At 30.4% G+C, this 22,826-nt stretch overlaps 1 protein-coding gene across 2 annotated transcripts in view; it reads left to right on the top strand.

Moving 5' to 3' along the window:
* The first annotated feature begins 3,117 nt into the window (after positions 1–3,117).
* LOC134715015 (C-myc promoter-binding protein-like) overlaps positions 3,118–22,826 on the top strand; it is a 49,607-nt gene continuing 29,898 nt past the window's right edge. For both annotated transcript variants that reach the window (XM_063576845.1, XM_063576844.1), the window contains exons 1-16: positions 3,118–3,165; positions 7,828–7,956; positions 11,738–12,035; positions 12,446–12,635; positions 13,147–13,203; positions 14,144–14,213; positions 14,512–14,681; positions 15,421–15,665; positions 16,061–16,127; positions 16,426–16,481; positions 17,411–17,555; positions 18,733–18,826; positions 19,150–19,231; positions 20,961–21,003; positions 21,654–21,794; positions 22,274–22,415. In XM_063576845.1, the coding sequence (XP_063432915.1) occupies positions 11,740–12,035; positions 12,446–12,635; positions 13,147–13,203; positions 14,144–14,213; positions 14,512–14,681; positions 15,421–15,665; positions 16,061–16,127; positions 16,426–16,481; positions 17,411–17,555; positions 18,733–18,826; positions 19,150–19,231; positions 20,961–21,003; positions 21,654–21,794; positions 22,274–22,415 (1,798 nt within the window). In that variant the 5' untranslated portion in view covers positions 3,118–3,165; positions 7,828–7,956; positions 11,738–11,739. The remainder of the gene's footprint in view (positions 3,166–7,827; positions 7,957–11,737; positions 12,036–12,445; positions 12,636–13,146; positions 13,204–14,143; positions 14,214–14,511; positions 14,682–15,420; positions 15,666–16,060; positions 16,128–16,425; positions 16,482–17,410; positions 17,556–18,732; positions 18,827–19,149; positions 19,232–20,960; positions 21,004–21,653; positions 21,795–22,273; positions 22,416–22,826) is intronic.

Here is a 22,826-nt window from a genome sequence, read left to right as displayed (position 1 = left end):
ACACGGTTATTTTCATCCTAACCTCATCTTATTCACGCCGCGCAAAGAATATGAAGCTTCACAATAACTTTAAAGCCAAGTATACAGCGTAATTTGCAGATAAAATTTCTAAGTTAATAATTTAGAAAAGGTTTCGTGGAGCACTTTGAAGATCCAACAATTAACCTTTGTCTGTAAGGACACTTGTGCAATGTATTTGTCCAATACAATGAAACAAGATACAGTTCTTCGTCTTTAGTTGAAATTACAAAGGATCGTGGAACAGAACTAATGTGTAAGTATTATACCTGCTTGGTAAGTGAAAACATGCCAATAAGTTTTGTGTTTTTTTATCATTGTTTGTGTCCTGTGACCATCGCGCTTATTTAGAAATGCTTCCAGAAAATGTGTAACTTTTCTAATTGTTTTGAATCTGATAGACCATGTCAGATATGTATCATACCAATCCTAGTAATGTCTTCGTCGAAGTTACATGCATGATGGTCCAAGGACACAGTATCGTCCTTTAGTTTTCTTTTCGTTGTCTAGACAACTAAATATAGTCCCTAGTGTAGAAACAGTGTAAAAACTTGCAATTTTTTTTTCATACACTTTCCCAATCTATTTCTTTCATGCATGAAATATTAAGTAAAGGCTGAATCCTTATGTTAAGTATTGATTTGGTCTAGTTAAAAAAAAAGGGCAAACTCAATTTGCTTCCTTTACTTGGAAGTTTTCATATTTTGAGTTAAAGCTGGTAGACTTTTCTATAATTTTGATATTATTTGTCCCAATAGTAGCACACTATACTATATCGTGCACAATCGAGGTCCATTGATTAATAATTTCTCCAATGAGTTGGGTACAATGACGAATAGCTATAGTGAACAAACAATCCTTCAAAACACAACATGAAATACTAAATACTGAGAAACATGAATTCTGTAAAAACATAGGGGTAATTTCAGGTGGATCGGAAGGGTAGGCAGATTCTGCTCCACATGTGGCACCTGTTGTGTTGTCATTCCCGTCATGTTTTCATTTTATACAAACACGGTAATACGTCTAAATCGGCTGATAATTTGTAATGGAAATAGAACGGATTTGTAGATACGATAATTGGAAGATATCCGTCGTTTTCTGTAAAGCAGATATTCTATAACTGTCAACCAACTCATGATGGCGTCCCACGCGACATATCAGAAAACGGGAGCGATGAGAGATTGGTTTTAGTTAGATTGGGTCTATGTGCCATTTTGTGCTTCATTGTAACAAATTTGTTTTGTTTTTTTTGTTTTATTTTAGTAAATAAGATTATAACACAATGTTGACTGCTGTATTTTTGACATTTTTACCTAATACGTCTGTTTTTTTTGTTCAAGCATCGTAGTCAATATAATGAAATTTGATGCGACTGTCATACAACTGAGAGATTTAGCTAGGTTTCAAACCGGGATCAATCCACCATTTTCTACATAAGAAAATGCATGTACCAACTGAAGTCAGGAATATAACAGTTGTTATCCATTTGTCTGATGTGTCTAAGCTTTTGATTTTAATTGCCATTTGATTATGGACTTTCCGTTTTGAATTTTCCTCGGAGTTCAGTATTTTTGTGATTTTACTTTTTATCAATGATAATTCATGTCAACACAGAAGTGCTGACTAATGGGCTGGTGCTACACTCTGGGAATAAAAACTCCACCAGCATTGGTATCGATCATGTGGTTGTAAATAAACTCATCAAAGATACCAGGGATGCAATTTTATATATTTCCGCCAGACGCACGTTTCGTCTACAAAAGACACTGATGTGACACTCGAATAATAAAATGTCAAAGGCCAAATAAAGTACGAAGTTTAAGAGTATTGAGGACCAAAAATTCTTAAAGGTTTTCCCAAATACAGCTAATGTACATTTGACTTTACTACACTTTTCACAAGTATTCAGCCGATCCCTATTGTCAATTTCTGATGTAAGTTAAAGGGTACTGCTTTAAGCTTATATATTTATTTTCTATATAAGAATATACTGTTTGGAGTCAGCATCCTTCAAAAACACGTCCTCCAAAATTGAATAAATATGTTGTCCAATCAACAGTTTGGAATGTTGTATTTTATTACTAAGTACCGTTTGTCCCTACTTTGGACAATATAATTGTATCTACTTTAACCATTCTATTTTTACGAAACAAAACAAGACCAACTCTATTGATTACTCTTTTGGATTCTCATTTGGGAATACAAAAAATAAAAGTGGTAATTGTTGTTGGAAGTTCTATCGAATTGTAAGAGATTTGATACAGAAAAATGTATCAAAATGATGTATTTTGTTTATAATTTTTTTATACCATGGCCATGATATATATTTCGATAAAAAATGAATAATAAAATAACACAGATACATTCAAAACCGAGGTTATGTCAATTTACCAAAATTATGAAGACTCAATTTAAATAAACATACGAAATATCATGTGTCATAATAAAATTATATTTCTGTGAGCAATTTAAAACTAGCAGACTGAGCTTTTAAAAAAAATTCTGAAACAACTTGGGTTATCTCGCTTGGAAATTCCAATATTATTTAACATCGATGCGACTGTCATACAAGTGAAAGGTTTATCTAGCTATACAACGAGGTTCAATCAACTATTTTCTACAAAAGAAAATGCCTGTATCAAGTCAGGAATATGACAGATGTTATCCTCGTTTGATGTTCGTCTGTTTGATTACAGACTTTCCGTTTTGAATTTTCCTCGGAGATGTATTTTTGTGATTTTTACTTAGTCAAGGTCATACTTTCAATAGCTTCTTAATTTTTATCAATTTATAGAAATGACAACGATTTGTAAGGGAGTGGATTTTTAGTGAGACTTATATCAAAATCGCCCATCAGACAACACATGTCTGTGTCCACACTTTCTTAAGAAAAAAGGAGGTGAACTCAGGGAGACGTATTATCTACAAAAAAGTAGTTCTAAGCATTATATGTAATGATTCAATACGAGACATATTTTCTAATATATTATCATTATGAGATAAAAGGAAAATTATTTCAATATATTATCTGATATTTTTAAATTTCTTTTGCAATTGGATTCACATTGTATGAAATATATAATTCTGCGGAAGAATATTTATTCAAAATGGTGGCTATGTGTTGATTTGCTAGCAGTAAATACTGTGAGTCAACCTCACCTGCATGCCTGTGTTGTTTTACGTTAACTGTTTGTTCTCACATCTTGTATCGGTTCTCATAAGGCCCTAGTCGCATGTTGCTTGCTTACTAATTTTGCAATCATTTCTCATTGCTCTATTGTCGATCGAGAACTGCGAAAATCTGTTGCCACTGTTGGGGATGCTGCGAGCTAAAGACAACTCGTAGAGGCAGTTTCATAAAAACAATATATCTCATTAACTTAAGTTAGTTACTCTTAATAAATGTGCAATGCTATTTCCTCTTCGTAATTGAAATTTTCGTACATCGCAGTTGGTAGGGGTGATGCATATGTACACATGTTTCCAAAGTGCCTCCCTTTTGTTTTGGTTATATTTGGCAAATTTCCAACCTCCAAATTATATTAAATTGGGATTTCCCATTTTATTTGTGAAGTATTGAAAGTAAGATTAGATTTATATATACATATATTTTAATGACCTACTGAACATGCTGTCGTGAAAGTTCTACAAATTACAATGTCAAATTATGTACTACATATTCTGATGATTACATGTAATTTACTACATATTCTGATGATTACATGTAATTTACGCTCAGTGCTGTACCACTATTTTTGATATTTTTACCTATCATTTCTGTTTGATTTGTTCACACATTGTTGTCAATATAATGGAATTTCATGCAACTATCAGATAGTTGCATAAAATAATCATACAAGTGAGAGGTTTAGATCAAACTGAGTCAGGAATATGACCATCGTTAACTATTGCTTTGATGTGTTTGAGCTTTTGACTTTACCATTTGCTTAGGGTATTTCCATTTAGAATTCTCACCAGATTTCTGTATTTTGTTTTTTTACTTTATATACATACTAGTTGTTCGGTGTGAGCCAAGGCTCCGTGTTGAAGGCCGTACTTTAACCTATAATGGTTTACTTTTTAAATTGTTATTTGGATGGAGAGTTGTCTCATTGGCACTCACACCACATCTTCCTATATCTAGTTAGTATCATATTTTATTTTATTTTACAAGCTGCATGAAGTGGAGATTTTTCTTATATGTTTTAAACAATATCTGTTTAATTTAATTTGCTAATTTGTATGCAATTGTTTGAAGGCCAAAGTGAAGATAAGCTTTTTTTTGGCTAAATGCATACTATGTATACACACCCTCTTAAAACATGTAAAACACAGTATTTATTATCTTAATAAATTACATATTTGAAAACAATTGCACAGGACAGCGACTGTATACTTTAAATTATTGAGGTGTACATTGTATATTAAGCTTGAAATCCAAGCTGCCAGAATTCAAATCTCTCGACACTGGAATTTTAAGAAAAAAACTTGTATTTTGAAGAAAAAAAAACATATTATTCTTATTTACTTAGGGAATGTTAAAATTTTGGGGGTACCAGGATATGTACATCTCTCCAGATGTTTCATAACTTTCATTGGTTGGAGCCTTCCAAAATTTTACAAGGATTGTTAATTTTCCTGCCAAATGGTTCTCTACGAGCACTATACATGTAGATCTTTGCACCAATGGGTGACTGCCATGAAACAGCTAACTGTGCTGTAAAACACCAATAAACCAAAACAATATTTACAAAAAATATTTAAATAGTTTCCCGGACGTTAATTCATGGTTATCTTTATACTACCTCTAATAACAATTGTTTTAAGTCTTGTAAATTCAAAATTTCAATTATTAGGTCCGACCACTATTTTTGGTGTACTGAAAGATTGTAAGTCGTACAATTCTGTCTGGCATGGTTCATCTGACTGTGACCTCCTTTTCATAGTTCATTGAAATGGTCAATGGTAGTCTTGTTAGTTTGTGTGTTTTGATCTGTATATCAATTGTCATACATTTTGTAAGCAGGGTTTCAGCTAGGATTTTGAGGGCTTTAGTCACTTTTGCGCGTGATAAAAATCAGCCTTATTTTTTATAATAGCAAGGGGTCTAGGATGTTTATCAAACTAGCTATACATATATGTCCAAGTCCTTCAAGGACTAGTCTAGGATCTTTGAAGACTTTAGAATTGCTAATGTAGGCAGTTATTGGCAATATTGAATGAATTGACTGACGTGATGCTAATATATGAAGATAAGAACAGGGATCTGGTAATATGGTTCACAACTTCACTTCAGTTATTTTCAGGGCACACCCCTAAACAAAAGTTGGGTGCCTCTATTTTTTAAACCACTGCACAAATGAACTTGTAACAACTTTTTCACTTCACAATCATTTATATCCTTGAAAATACGTTTGAATATCTATTTGGAATCAATTTCTTTAATATTTGATAGAAGGATCTGCATCTATACTTAATGTGACGATTCTAATGACTGTAGATCACGTTTACTTTCGATTTTTAAACGAAATGAAATGAAAGCAGGAAGTGACAATTGAATAATAATTTTAGAATAAAACCGGATTCATCTACAAACTTTTACGCATGCGCAATACATAGAACAGGAAGCACCTGTTTGCAAGTGAAAATATTTACGTTTTGAATAAAGTTCATTCTTTTTAATCGAAGTTGTCGAAAGTTTTTGATGAATATTTATATAAAGTATGACTAAAATACGTTAAAATGACGAAACTACGACAAGCAAACTGCAAATTATGATCGTAAGGGAAATATTGAAATTAAAATAAAGTTGAAATGTCCGGGAAGATTATCAATTTTGTTCAAATGACTAAAATACGACAGAATTGTGAGAAATGATTAAAATGAAATGCTGACTGACTGATTTAACTTAAATAGATTATTATGATGGTCATTTATGAGGTTTTATAATAATAATTAAGGGATTAGTGACCCATCTGATTGGCGATAGGCGGATTACTTGTCATCACAACTTTTAACACCTTTGGTAAACGTTAATTACCTGAGGGTCATAAACTTGTCAGAAACATAAAGACAGGTAGAATTCAAGTAATTTGATGTGTAAATATTTTTACACTTTCCAAATTTAAGTGACGAAATTGATGTGAAATATTTTCGTCATTTCGAAAACCTTTTCGTAAAATACGAAAGTGACGAGCGCTAGCAAAATCACTGCATAAGCAATAGGTCAACTATAATACTAAAATAGGTGCATGGAATGATTTTAAGGTGTACATCAGGATTCTCACTAAGGTGAGTCCATGAGTCCTGGGCTCATCAAAATCTGTCTGGACTCACCATTTTCAAAACTGGTGAGTCCACAGATGCATCAAGATTAAAATATTTTGTATAAACTGAACACAGTTAAAAACAAATATCATCATTTTATAGCAAAAGTTTAAAAGTGATCTGAATTTAATGTCATTTCATTGCTCTGTTAGGAAATGGAGACTAAAATATTACATTATATTGCGATAAAATATTTTCTTCTTGCTGTTGGACTCATCATGACTAAAAATGATGAGTCCCTGGACTTGCCTTCAAAAATTCTTAGCAAGAACCCTGGTACATGCCTGTCTGTCAGGATATATACGACCTTGATCTGTCTTGCTTGCATTTCTAAAAAGATTGATTTATGTGATGCTTGATGTAAAAATATTGAGACTTTAAACATATCAATATTCGGGAAATTTAAAGCAGCCGAGACATTTCAGTGTATGCACTCTCGTGTTTACAAAGTCCTGTTCATGTATGTCCTACATGTACCTGACATGTTGTTTTAGCTTATTTATTTAAATTGATTTATTTTACTTAGATTATATTGACAGTATAAAATATTATATATCAATAGTAGATACATGCAAAATATATCATGCAAAGCAATATGAAAATTAGATTCTATCATGTCTATAGCAAATCTTCCTGGAGAAAATATTTTTGGATTCCGGATATTACATCTCTCCTACAATTCCACCTCACCAAGGCAATACTATCAGTATACTGAATTTTGATAACTTAAATTATATTTGATTGTATTAAAAATGGTTTGAAATTGGACAATGCTAGTTTGTGTGTTTTGATCTGTCTTTTAATAACTTAAAAACTTTATGCAATATTATTATTCACAAATAACTACAAATGTTAAGAAAATATATATTATAATATGAGATCATATGTATGCAAAGAAAAAAGAAAAAAAATATTTTAGTCATTGTACCTCAATGATGGAATTTAGGCTTTTAAATTTTAACATTATCCAATCAGAGTTTACATTACAAAATATAGCATAAGACTAAGTTATAACAGATGTGTAAGTGAATCAATATCTATTATTGTAGATTATGTACAGTATCAATCAATTCCTTGTCAACACATTATTTATCATCTCTTTTCTTATCCATTTTCGCGAAAAAAAATATCTTCATTTTATAGATTTTACAGGTAATTGTCACAAGGTGAAAAATCAGCATGATAATACATGTAATAGGTGAATTCCAATTACAAGTATTATGTCTTTAGGAGACAAAAGTCTATTTAAAAAACTAGGAAAGTCTTTTAGAATTTTGTTTCATTTTAATACAGTGAATACATTAATGTAGAATGTAGTTTGCAATTGTCACGGTTTCAAGGTTTTAAATGGATACATTTGAAGTAGCATCATAACCATGTAGGTAATTCTAAAAATACACATTGATTTCACTCTAATTTCATGTATTCTAAATTGTAATTAGAAATTGATGAATTGTTTCGTGTTCGTTCTCTTTGCAGATATATTGACCTTTGTGTAAATGCACAATGTAGGAAGAAATAGATCAATTAGGATTATTTGAAAGCTGATGGAAATTCTTAATAGAATGACAGTTCCTTAATAGTGATGTATTGTCCTTTCTGAAACTGGTGAGTTTTACACATAGCTTTAATGTAATCAATTGAAAAATATAGTATTTGTAGTATTGAGCAACTTTTAAAGGAAAAATTCAAACAAAACATTGAAAAAATTGTATCGTTTATTTTGACATGATGATGGAGGACCTGTACTGAACGAGGGGTTTTTCTTACTGACTTTTCTTAATATGCTGTGGATCTGACAAACGAAGTTTTAATTTGGTATTGCTTAAAAGTTGAAGTTTGCCTTGTGTGACTTTTAGAATACTTGCATATTTACCATATTGCCAGGGCTCACACTACTTCAGAATTATAGGGAAAAGTGACTTCTCTTTTTGAAACTGATAGGGAGAAGTGCTCATTCGCGCGGTGCGCTACAATGTTTGGATTTTACTGTAGTATAAAAGGTCATTTGTAAATAATGTTCTATTTATATTGTTCAATTCATATCTGAGTATTCAATTAAAGTAACATTTCAAATTAAAAGTTGTTTAAATTTTACTATGGTCCTTGTGAGAAATTACCAACTAAATGTCTAGCACTAGATTTTTTTTTTTTTTTTTAAAAAGGTAAAGAATTTATAATATATCAATTACAATTAAATTAAAAACTATCTAGTGTATGAAATCAGTGTTTCTCATCAAAAGATATATAAAGGTAAGCTGGGCCATAATATATTGATATTAGTGTAATAGTCTAAGAGTTAAGCAACTTTACAATAGTTTACCATAATCCATATAAATTATAGGGAATTATATACACCAATCAATGATGAGTTTATTTAGATGTAACCAAAAGTCTTTTAATGCGTGTGGAATGCGTTATTTTTTCTTTTGGGATCAATATTCTTCTGTCAGCTGTTCCATCCGTGTGTCTGTAGTAATTTTTGTAAAAATACGGATTTCGGTCATAGTTGGTCCGTTTCCGATCTGTAGTTAAGAAATTGGACAATGGCGGACGATTGCAAGAAAATTTACAAAAATAAACGATGTTTGACAAGTTATTTGAAAAGGATCATGACGTTTTTAATGCAATGAATGGATTGAACATTTACTGGGGGCAACTTTTATCAAGTTTAAATGAAGTAACAAACTTAATTTGCAGCCGAAAGTTAGGTTGAAGTACGTTTTCGAGTAACAAGCACCGGAACTTCCGGAAGTGCACCAAGTGATAAAAAGTTGTATTTTTATCAAATAACTTGCTACACACTGCAGAAAACGATGCTTCAACCTCATTTCATTGAAAATGTCCGATGACGGAAGCGAGTATCGTAAACAACAGGACGACTTGTCTTCGCTTTTGGGGGTCGGGGAAAGCGAAGTGACGGTCGGGAAAGCGACTTCTTCGCCCAAGTCGCCTGGTAGCGTGAGCCCTGATTGCTAATTAATTAGTTAACCATATACTTTTAGTAGTTCTGTAGATGTTATCATGCATATATGGTTATACAAGACTTTTTATAATACATGTATAAATACTAACATATTTTTATGTACTTTCATAAATACAAAAGAACTCTTAATAATATTTATTTGTTAAAAAAAAAAGAAATTCAAAATTTTCATTGAAATTTAAATGCAACAGGAAATATCTCAGTTTCATCTATTTATCAAACTATCAAAATACAATACAATAGAGTTACCCTAATATGTTCAAGTTTTGAAATACTGATCTAATGGAATTTTAATTGCTCATTGACAAATGCGATTATTTCCCCCCTGTTCAGTACCACAAAAGCTTTAGATTATTCCCAAATGTTTTGACCAATAAAGGCTCTTATGAAAGTGTTTGAACATTTTACAGGATGTATGATCTTAAATTTAATCTAAGCTTCAACTCTATCTTAATACAAATGTAATAAGGATGTGCAGCTCAGATTTTCAAAGGGGCAATCAAGTAGCTAGACTTTGTTTTAATATTTAGTTGTTAAATCAAGTTAAATTGGCTGTCAAATTCAGTACTGAAAATATTGATTTATGATGGTAAACAGTACAAATCAGTTTTCGTAGTAATCAATGAATTATGGTAATTTTGTTTAGTTATGATTTAATTTATTGGAACAATTGATTTTTTTTACCAGAATTAAGTTTTTTTGGTCTGGTTTTAGATAACTGTAAATTGAAGATACTTATGTAATGAGTGAGGTAATTATATAAGTAATATGCGAGATAAACTGGTATCAGTTCCTTACTTACATTTTATGCAACTAATAACTATAGCTACAAGTATTTATTATTAAGTAAGGTCACATAGAGGGTAAGCCATTTTCTGCTTTTATAAAATTAAATAAGGCCATCATGATGAAAATGACACTTAGGATTAACTAATAATCCAATATTTTCATGATATAGATCAGAAGGACAATTTTCCACAGCTTGGTGCATATAATTTCTTTATAAATTGCCCCAAAAATCAATCAAATAACAGGAAATATAACTAATCTTTAAAAAAAACCCGTCATAATAAATGTGTAAATTTTTAGTCTTGTTATAAATTTTCTGTAAATTTGTTAAGCCTGATGGTAGACAATTTATTATATGTTACATAATGCATAGCATTGTTGTTAAGAGGTACACACATGTACACCTAAGTACACAATCAAAACTAGGCATTTGACAAAAATATAGGATTAAAAAAATATAATGTTTGCTTTTAACTAAATTAAAGTTGTGAAAAGTCATTCAAGTACATTTTGTAGGTAGGTCATTTGTTTTCATATATCTTTCATTTTACATTAGTTTAAAAAAAATAAAATGGTAGGCACTAAGTTATAAATTGATCTTTAATGTGAAAATAGAAATTGTAATGGCCAAGTACTAATGAAAAGATAAAAATATTCTAAAAGATAATTATTTCTTAAAAGCATCTTAGCAGTCAGTGTTGTCAACACCCATATGTGGGTACACAAGTATTGATTAGTCATTTACTAGGTGAAGGATTTTAGTTCAAATTTAAGAATTAGTTACTGTGTAAATGTACTCTAGATCAATGATAGTGAAAAAAAAACCTTCTTCACCTTTTTTTTTAATTCAAACATGAAAAAAAACTGTGCCTTTTTGACTAAATGTATTAATATAAGTAGTTATTTATACATGAAGTAGTGACCATTATCTAAAATCTAGTAATTGAGAAAGGATGTAAAAAGGTTCAAAGACAGGATCTGGACTATGAACATGATGAACATCACCAATTTTCATAGCATCAATTCACAATTTATGCTATGAAACTGTATGCTCATGCACAGACAACTGTATGCTCAAGCACAGACAACGTATGGCAGATTTTATATGTAATGCTAATGCATCCCCAGTAAAGTTAATTTGCAACCATCAAATCACCAATTGATGCTGTTGGAGCTTAGAATGTAATACAGCTATCTCCTTAGACTTAGATTTATCAATATAGGATAAATGGGTCAGTTTCTCTGAGAAAGTCTGTGTTTTACATCATGATCTTTGCCACAAATTATATTAATTAGTTCCAATAAAAAAAAATCATCCAAGTTTGTGTAGGTGGCTGAAAAACAGTGATTAATACACTTGGGTTGTAGCAGTAAATATTACACTTGATGAGAAAATAGATAAATAAGTCATTTACAGTATGGCATACAAGTTTCATATATATTTTAAAATATGAAAATTAGGATTTATTGTATGATTGCCAATGAGACAACTTTCCACAAGAGTCCAAATCACTTTGATGTACGTAAACAATAAAAAAAGCCTGATTTATGCCAGGTAAAGCTAAAAACCAACATGACAGACAGAAATCAATGACAAATTATTTTTAATTGTAGATATGGATGAGAGAAGAGTGGCAGATTATTTTGTGGTAGTTGGGCTTCCCGACAATCCACTTCCTCTAGAGGAAATATCAAATGAAGCCGCCATAAAATCATCGTACAAACAAGATCCTATCACTGATATTTGTATTATTAACAAGTCATTAGGAGAGAAATTGCCAAAGAATTATACATGTATAGCTAAGACTTCATCTGGGTTTCCTGCAGACCTAAATCATGGAAGTATACGGTGCCATGAATTGTACATTTGTTACAGACGAAGTAGAGAGAAACCGCCACTTATTGATGTCGGGTAAGGTTATCATTGAAAAGCATACATTAGAAACTTGAATTATTTAATATATGAATATTGTCTATTAGTTGTTACATTGTGAGAGTCCAATTGAGTGATGTGTCTTATAAAGTAATTACTTTGTTAGTCCCTCAACACTTTTATATTGTATTAATTGTTAAGGATTGCCTTGCATATAGTATTAACACTAGAAATTTGGGTTAAGATTGTGATAATATTTGTGTGAAATAATAACCACCTAACTTCACATCATAGGTCTACATTGTTTGGCTATTGCATAGTAGAAAATGTTTTTTCTTGTTGTTTTTTTTCTACTTTTTTTACATGTTAAAGATGAATCCCTTGACACTGTTCATGAAAAATAATCATATGTGTGACTTTTAATTGTTATTTGTTAATCATTTTTAAAGGGTTTTGTATGAAGGAAAGGAGAGATTAATGCCTGGATGTGAGGTTTGTCATACCACAGCCTGGGGTAGCCCTGCTAATGTCAATAATTCTAATAATGGAAGGATATATATCACATTCCGAAGAGCTAAGGAAGAAGCTGCTAGTGATACACTATCTGTCGTTGATATATGTGTCATTCTGTCAAATAAGGTATTTGTCAAATACACATAAATCTTATGTAGAATCATCCTACATGTACTTCATTGTTGATTATCAATGAAAATACTCCAAAAGAAGAAACAAAGTACTGTGGATTCACTTGTTTTCATGGGTATCAATTTACCTCGATTCCTAAAACGTTGCATTTTCTTGAATATTTGATTTCATGGTTTTGCCAATCTTTACATACCCGACTTATAGAAAATTTGGCATTTGGTTGAACATTTGAATTCCATGTTCTTCTGCATCTATGAAACCTGCTGAAATTAGTATTCAATGAATAATTATTAATCCAATTAAATGAGTAATACAAAAATGAATGAACACTTTGTCAAATTGAATCTCTTGTAACTTATAAAAAAATTCTATGATTATAGGATTATTTTTTTTTTTTAATCAAGTGTATATCATGCAAAATTTTACTACAATGTGAAACATGAATAGAAATTAAGCCTAGACATATAAAGATATAAATGTACTAGTGGCTATGATTTTATTACAGAATGAAAATCCTCCTCATGCCTACCATTGTATAGAGAAAAACCTAAACAAAGGAATGGTAAGTCTTATATGAAATGTATCACAAAACACACTGTTTACTTTATAAAAGAGGGACAAAAGATACTAGAGAGATATTCAAACTCATAAACTGACAACATCATAAAAAAGAAAAAAAGACAAACAGACAAACAATGGTACACTTAACTAAAAACTTAGCAATGGAACCCCACCATTAACTGAGTTGATAAAACATACATTGTCATGAAAGTTTGAATATTAATATAAAGATAACTATCAAAAGGCAGTTGGTGGGTTTCAAGTTGTTTCCTAAATAAATATGAACCATTCAACCAATTAAGTATATGTACTGTTACAGATGACTAATGTAGGTCAAGTGAGAAATTGTCAGTTTGCACTAATGATGTGGAGGCGGTATGGTCCTTGATTGATCTCAAAATAGCAATTTATTATGGTTTTCATGCAATAAAGCAGAAACCATTGAAAACATTTGTATCAAAATTGTTTATGTTGTTACTGATGAATGATAGTGGTCAAGTTTGATAGCAAGAGTTATAGTCCTTCATTAATTCGAATCAGCAATTTTATGAATTTTGCATGCAATATTTTATAAACCACTAGACCAATGTTTTTCAAATTATAATATTTTGGTACTAATGAAATTAAGGAATTTTATTTTTCACTTCCTGCCCCTTATTTTAAAAGTTTAAAAATAGTTACCTTCACAATACAGAAAACCTGTAAAGTTATCAACTCACTTCTTGCTACAGATTATTGCAGTTCCATTATTAAATTGTTGGGTTAAAATATTTGAAATTTTTGAGTGACCTCGCTTAATTATTATATACATGTATTGTTGAAAAATTTAATAAGGATTAGAACATGTCACAAAATGTTCAAAACCATATAGACTTGGATAGATGAAAAATATATATTAAAGCATAAGAACAAAATATATCTTTATGATTTTGTCTTTTCAGATTGGGTCAGATGTTTTCATATGTTACAAAAAAGCTGTAACCAAAGCAGACCTATTAGCATATAAGCCAGGTATATACAGTACACTTAACCATACTTACCTGTTGGTAGGGATATTTTAACAGGAGCTAAAAACCTGCCAATTAGATGGTCAAGAATAAAAGTCAATCTGCATATCTGTTTATTCGACTTTGAATATACTTGGCTAATTCCTGTAGTGTTTCTAAAAATATGTTGTTCAAAAGAAGAGATCCATTGATTCTGGATATATTCAATTGTGACAATTAGACCAATTTGTTGGTGAATACATAATTTTTATATGGTTTAAGTATTCAATTTTAAAATTACTAAAGGTATTTGTATTTTACAGCAATATTGGACAGATACCCCATAGAAGATTATGAAAGTTTCCCATTGCCTGAGTCTGTACCTATGTTCTGTTTACCTATGGGAGCATCAATTGAATGTTGGTCTGCCAAAGCTCAGCATCCTCTACCAATCTTTTCTACTTTCGTTTTAACAGGCTCAGATGGAGAAAAGGTAAAAGTTTATCAATATATAGGCAAATTTTACTAGATGGCTTTCTGATTGGTTGGTACATTTCAAATGATTTAAAGAGGTTGGAACATTGGTAAACCACTGTCACCTTTTGATTTTGAGAAGTGTAGTTTAATGGTTAATGATTCAAGGTATCATTCCCCTAATGACTTTTTTTGTTTCTTAAAACCTTTGCTTAACTTTATACGTAATGCAAAAAAACACAAAACACAGATCAATTTAGAATTTAGGTGCGTCACTTTTACAGCTACAGAAATAGGAAGATGTGGTGTGAGTGCCAATGAGACAACTCTCCATCCAAATAACAATTTGAAAAAAGTAAACCATTATAGGTCAATGTACGGCCTTCAACTCGGAGCCTTGGCAGATACCGAACAACAAGCTATAAAGGGCCCCAAAATTACTAGTGTAAATGTCTCTTTTTAACATTTTATGCAAAGGTGTCATCATCTGTGTTGCATGGACACATTCTCAATTTATTTTATCAGTTTACTGAAGGGATTATAACTTTAAAAACATTCTAATTTTAGTTTTTGATAAAAAAATTCTGGATAATTAATTCTGGAATTACCTTCTTGTAGAATTAGTTTATATCTCATAAAAGGTGTAAAGTTTGTGGTATCCTCCGTCAAAAACACTGACCTTGATGACAAAATTTGAATTTAAGAATTAGGTTAAATCTCCATCAATCTACAAGATAATCAAATACAATTTTTTGTAGGTTTATGGAGCTGCAGTACAGTTTTATGAAGAATTTGAAGAGGAAAAATTGTCTGATTTACAAATGAGACATCTTGGATTGAAAAACAAACACATAAGAGAACAATATAGAATACTGAAAACTGTTCATTCTAATAAGTGTATATGTTTACTATCACACTGGCCATTCTTTGATGCCTTCCGACTATTTCTTACATATTTATATAGGAATTCTATAACTGGTCCACATACTGTTCCATTAGAAAGGTTAGTATCGGTTAAAATATTAGAGTCCCTATAGATTTATTTATATCAAGTATATATATATATATATATAAAACAACTCAATTTACCTGATCTGAAAAACAAATCTGTAAATTTTATTCTTATTCAAATTTAAAAGTATATGTCATGTATGTATTATGCTTATTAGATTAGAGTAGCTGAAATTTACACATAGTTCTAGTTTCATGATTGATCTTGATTGATTGCTAAAGGGGTGCCCTTTCATCTAGTTAAACAGTATTTTAATGTGTGCAATACTAATAGTATGATTCAAAGCAGTAAACTAGATGAAACTTCTTAATACATGTATAACAATACCAAAGGTTTTTTTTCCATTTGTATATGAGGATATTAATCAGATTTTATATTTTTTTCAGACATATATCACATTTTATGTATGATGTACCATATCCTTCACCACAAAGACCCAATATATTAGTTCAGGTAGGTTAGTCCTTAGTAAACTTAAGCTTTTAACAAGTAAGTGCTTTTGCCACTGTTAAAATTTCCCTTATAGAGAATAAATTTTTTCGGAGCATGCAAATAGGTGATCTTATGTGTTGCAAATTCTTCTTCTAGAGGTTTCTTTTAATTGGTTAACACAATAAAAGTCAAAATTTAAAGTAGTTTAAAAGTCTCTTGTTTGATTCAAAATGAAAGTAAGATAATTCAAAATGAAAGTAAGAAAAAAGACAAAGCTTAATGAAGACTCCCATGTGAACTGTTTGTTTGTGTGTTTTAGCTCAGTCATGAAGCCATAATATTGTCTATGCCAGAGGATTCACCACTGCCACAAAGGTTGGTTGATATATATTACTCAGATTACAGGAATATTTTTTTAATTCATTAGAAGAATTGGAGTATGATGAAGAAATACCGAATACTGTATTATCTACTCTGTGATGTAAATGTTGATGATACTATAAATATAATGAAAACAGAAATTTAAAGAAAATGATTTTTTAGGTAAAGATTGCATGGAATGCAATCAAGACCTTATGGGACTGACTTGATATCTAAATGTTCCAAGGCTGTCAGATCACTACCTTTTTAGATCGCAAAACATAGTGCATTAACCATAACATTCTATACATACTTCCATGAACATTATCAGAAATTTTTAGATGTAATATATGCACAGATACTCATGGCATAAAATGATTTTTTCACTTGTCAAGAAAATTATATAACTTTTGCAAGGTGCAGAAATCTAATATCTGTTCTAAAAATATATTTCATTTTACTTCCCACTGATAAATTAAAGCGATCTTTACCCTTCTGACAGTGCTTTCCAGCACTTTGATATTTTGAGTGAATAAAAATGATTAAATTCCATGGTTTCTTTGACAAAGTTATTCAGACAAACAGTTGAAGTATTAAAAATTTTGAGACAAAAAAAATCAAAAATTCTGTGATAATGTGATATAGCACACAACATGCACAATTTTGTTTTTTTCCAGAATAAATAGCATGATAAAGGTGTGATTTATTTTTATAAAAATAATATATTTTGTTTTTAGAGTCATGTTAATAAACTGGTGAATTGTCTTACAGTTTGATATTCAATACATAACTATGTGTATCCTTTTTGTGTGATGTATAATAATTGAAGAACTACTGAAACTAATCAGGCTTATATTAAAAGAGACTATAAAGACTGTCATAATGAAAAAGTGTTTGATTCATATGATATCTTGCTAAATTGTAGAATTTGTCATGTTTTTCAGTGGAGCTTCATTTATCACAATGTTAAAGAACTTAGGACCAGAGAACTGTATGAACTTATTGTTATATATTCTACATGAACATAAAGTATTGATACATTCACTGCGACCAGCTGTGTTAACTGGTGTTGCTGAAGCTGTCATAAATGTAAGTATTGACACTCAGACGATTTTATATTATAGGGTTATTGCATGAATATTGGGGAATATTGTCCCGAGTTGAATTTTATATTGCACAAGCTTGTGAGTGCAATATATGTTCTACAAGGGACAATATTCCCTAATATTCATGCAATAACCCTTTTATTGTATAGCAATATAATTTTTGAAAGTAAAAATTGGTTTAAACTAAGATTTTTTCGTTGATAATGTCATGCATTTTGAAGATTTATTGCACTAGTGCAATATTAGAATTTATTGCATGATAACTTTTGGTTACTTTCTGTTGGAAATATAATATTGCTATATTATATACCTACTTCAGACAGGTAAATCATATATTATTGTTGTGTAATTTGCCCCTGTGTCCCTGATAACCCAAGTTTGCCATTAATAATTCACACACATGTGTTATGTAGTCATGACTCTCTTGAAGAGAAGCTCCCTTTCAGTTTTTGCAATTAAGACTTTTGTTGTTGCAGGGTTATTGGACTTTGTTCATTTTTATCAGGAACAGTGAATCGGGACTGTCTCTTTCATTGAATTAAATGTAATAAATGTTCATAACTTTTTGAAATAAATTTTGTTTACAGCTGTTTCTAGACATTATGAATTACTCTTGGTATCCTGAATAACTAATCGAAGAATTCAAATAGAGAAAAGTATTCAATGAGTGACCGAACAACACATTAATTTACGAATATGGGTAGCGCATGAATCAATTATCAGTGTTGTTCAGTCACGAGTTGAATATTTTTCGATATTTGAATTCTTTCATTAGTTATTCTTTTTATTACATTGGCAAAAAATTAATGCAAAACATGTAAGGAACTATATCTTTTTTTTACGCATTCACAATTTTTTTGATCCACCATTATCGACGTCTTGACAACAATAGGCGTTGTCAAGAAATCAATGTAATTTATTGCAACCAATGTAATGATATATTTTATCTTTTGCTTGTAAACATAATTATTACAGTACATATTATACAAAATGCAAATTGTTATTTCTGCAAATGAAAACAAATTCTAGATGGATACACATAATCATGATAATGATAGAAAATTGTGTTTACATTGAAAATAATGCATTTGTTTTGACTTTAAATTCATTTTGTGTAATATCAATTGCATTTGGTTAATAACTATTTTACTTAATTTCAGATGATATTCCCCTTACACTGGCAGTGTCCATACATTCCATTATGTCCTTTAGGTCTGTCCTATGTATTAAGTGCTCCTGTTCCATTTATTGTTGGTAAGTAAAATATTTTATGCATGCAAATACTGTAAGAGCATTTTTTTTGCGACTGCTCAACATTTCTTATGCATAAAAAATACAAATATCTTCTGTTCATATAAACTTACTACATTTACTAGTACAGGCAAGTATGTTTTCAATAAGTACTTTTCTACAAATATTTGAGATCTTTTGTCATACTATTTGGTCTTCAATTAACTTACACAAAACTTTTTATATGTAAAAGAATTTAAGTAGACAATACACAATTCTTTAATGGTGTGAAATGTAATTGAAATTGATTTCTGAAAGTATTTAATTGTTGTATGTTTAATTAACAGGTATAGATTCCCGATATTTTGACCTGTATGACCCTCCTTCAGATGTTGTGTGTGTAGATTTAGATACGATCACAATCAGTTTGTAAGTATAAATAATTTAATTTTGGATGTAACACGTCTTTTGATTGGCTGATGTTATTTTGTTATCAGCCCATAGACATAATTTAGTCATGTGACCGTGACGTAATCAATATTTTTTCATGGTTTTCTATAGTTAATAGATATAGGAAGATGTGGTGTGAGTGCCAATGAGACAACTCTCCATCCAAATAACAATTTAAAAAAAAAGTAAACCATTATAGGTCAATGTACGGCCTTCAACACAGAGCCTTGGCTCACACCGAACAACAAGCTATAAAGGGCCCCAAAATTACTAGTGTAAAACCATTCAAACGGGAAAACCAACGGTCTAATCTATATAAAAAAATGAGAAACGAGAAACACGTATATATTACATAAACAAACAACAACTACTGTACATCAGATTCCTGACTTAGGACAGGTGCAAACATTTGCAGCGGGATAACACGTTTTAATGGATCCAAACCTTCTCCCTTTTTCCTGAAACAATAGCATAACATCACAACATAGAAAAACACACGATAAAATATCAATTGGCAGACTTAACTCAAATAGTTTAAAATGGAATTTAGAATTAAATTATGAAAAATGTCTGTAGTATTTTTACTGTCTATTCGAAATAACATAAAAAATGTGGTGCTCACTGTTAGATAACCTGCTACCCACGTTAATCAGTGTGCACCAATTTTTGTATGTTATTTCTTCATAGACAGAAAAAAATATTACAGTCATTCCTTAAATAATAAATAAGAACTGGTTTGAACAACTTTTATATATAATTGATGTTCTATAAAGAGATCTTTCCTTTAATTATACAATGGACTTTAAGAGTCATTTAATTGTTCATTTAAGGTCAAGTTACAGTAAATGGGCTATGTCACAGATTTCAGTAAAATTTTGCATACAACTCTGGCTCGATGAACTTCAACTAAAAATCGAAATAATAATGCATTTATCTCATTTATCATTTAAAATATTACTGATTGAATTCTTACAAAATTGGTGAGCATTTGTATAGAAAGCAAATAAAATCGGCATAAAACCTTCTAAAATTTGTCTTACAATCGCAAAATCTCTAATTCTACTCCATAGATTTTTCTTAAAAAACTATATGTTGTTGATACATAAATTACCGTTATAATGATGTAAAATAAAGATAGGGTCACCGACTTCGTTTTTACGGTATACATCATTCCATGTTGTGTTCTTTGTGAAAAAATCCTATAAAACGTAGAAATAATCGTAACGTCGCCGTGTTGCCGGCCGTAAAACGTTGATTTTTGACGTTTTTCACTACCAACAAGGGGAAAAAATTATTATTAGACAACAAACGAAGTCGGTGACCCTATCTTTATTTTGCATCATTATAACGGAATTTTATGTGTCAACAACATACAGTTTTTAAAGAAAAATCTATGGAGTAGAATAAAAGATTTGGCAATTTTAAGACAAATTTTGTATGTTTTTTCGCTGATTGTATGTGCTTTCTATACAAATATTCACCCATATTAAAAGAAATCAATCTGCAATATTTCAGATAATAAAAGAGATAAATGCATTATTTTTTCGATTGTCAGTTGTAGTTCACCGAGCCAAGATTGTATGCAAAATTTGAGCAAAATCTGAGACATAGCCCATTTACTGTTCCTTGACCTTAAGATGAAGTTTATATTGAACATGTTTTAGGACATATCTTTGCACTATAAAATAATTGTTATGACATTTTACAGACCTGATGACAAAAAGAACATTAACTACAGAAATTTACCAAAGGTATGTACAGGCTAGATAAGATAACAAGATAATCCATAAAACCATAGAAACTTCCAGTTCTGCAAAACTGCTAGCACATGAACATACCTGAAATATCAAGTGTCAAAAATCCAGATTATAAAAATAAGTTTTAGTTTGATTCGCCTCTCTTTTAACAACACAAACATAAGCTTTTTACCAAGTAAAAATAACATATACATTAAAACAGAGAGCATGCAGATAAGATATATAAACAGCATATATAACAATTCATAGATACAGCACAGGCATATTAAATACATTCAAAGCACTGCTCAACTACATCTTAACATGCTAAAACTGTAGCCAAAATTAATAGATTGCCTGCTCTTGTCAACAGTAAAGTTAAAAATAATTTCTTAGTCCTCTTTGCCAACTATCAAACAATAATTTCAATCTTCTTTGACATCTTTGTACATACTCAAATATGCTGTATAATATTAAAATTGACTATGCTGATCACTGAAGAAAATGTACATAAAAATCCTTTTATTTATGAAAACAATGCAACGCAACAGAATTACACGTGTAAGTATGATATGTTTTTTTGTGTGATAAGAAAACATTTATCCACTAAATTATTAATTATATATAAATTTGATGTAGTGTAATCATTGAATACTTATTTTCAGAAACCAGCTCGTGTTTTACAAGAGACATTGCATAAATTATTTGATGAATTATGTACAACTCGTGTTGGTACTCAGATGGTTGATGAAATTGTTCTCGAACTTGCTCCCATGGAACATGACTTCAGAATGAAAAGAAAAGAGGTAAATAAACTTTTTTTACCTTTTTATGCCTTGTTTATGGGCATTATGTTTTCTGGTTTATGCGTCCATTCGTCTGTTGTACCCTTCGTCTGTTGTACCCTTCGTCCCGCTTCAGGTTAAAGTTTTTGGTCAAGGTATTTTTTGATGAAGTTTGAATCAACTTGAATCTTAGTACACATGTATCCTTATGATATGCTCTTTCTAATTTTAATGCCAAATTAGAGATTTTGCCCCATTTTCACCTTCATCTGAACATAGAAAATGACAGTACGGATAGGGCTTCGGACACATTCTTGTTTGATTGAATTATATTGAGGATAAAAGATAACTCACTGTGAAGTATAAGTAAGAACCACATATTATTTATGGATTTGAATAGTTTCTTTCTAAAAGATATATCATTATTTTTTTCAGTACTGTAGTTAGAAATGTTGTAGATATTTCCATTTTGAAACAATTTTTTTTTCATTTTATTGTAGACATTAATGGAGTTACGTATACAAGAAGCCTTTCTACGTTTCCAAGCTTGTGTGTTGAAAGGCTACAGGAGTTACTTAAAACCAATTACAAGAGCCCCTACCCTGGGGACAACTGATGTTACCTCTTTGTTTGACATGCAAGGTAGGTAGGCTTATAGTGGAAAAAATAGAAAATGTCATAAATACATGTTTTCATATTCTTGTCACTGAATTGTCATTAAGGCATGCATTAGCTGCCATACAAAAATTTAAATTGTTGACTCAGAGAAAAAAATGTTCATTGTTAAATCTAAGGAGACAGATTAATATAAGCACTTGTTGCTTGTTTCTGAATCCTAATTGTGAATGATTTTATAATTATACTTGTTTTATTCATAATAAAATATTGTTTACACCAAATCTAAGAGTTATATTTTAATGGTTATCATACTAGTAATAGCAATCAGTTTTGATGTGAAAAATATTTTTTATTTTTTATGTATACCAAGGAAAAAAGATAACTTGATTTCATCTCATAGGTGTTAGAAAATACATCTGTTCTAATTTTTCATTC

Source organism: Mytilus trossulus, chromosome 4, assembly GCF_036588685.1.
Source record: "Mytilus trossulus isolate FHL-02 chromosome 4, PNRI_Mtr1.1.1.hap1, whole genome shotgun sequence".
In the NCBI taxonomy this organism is placed as follows: Eukaryota; Metazoa; Mollusca; class Bivalvia; order Mytilida; family Mytilidae; genus Mytilus; species Mytilus trossulus.
This window is presented reverse-complemented; position numbering and strand designations above follow the sequence as displayed.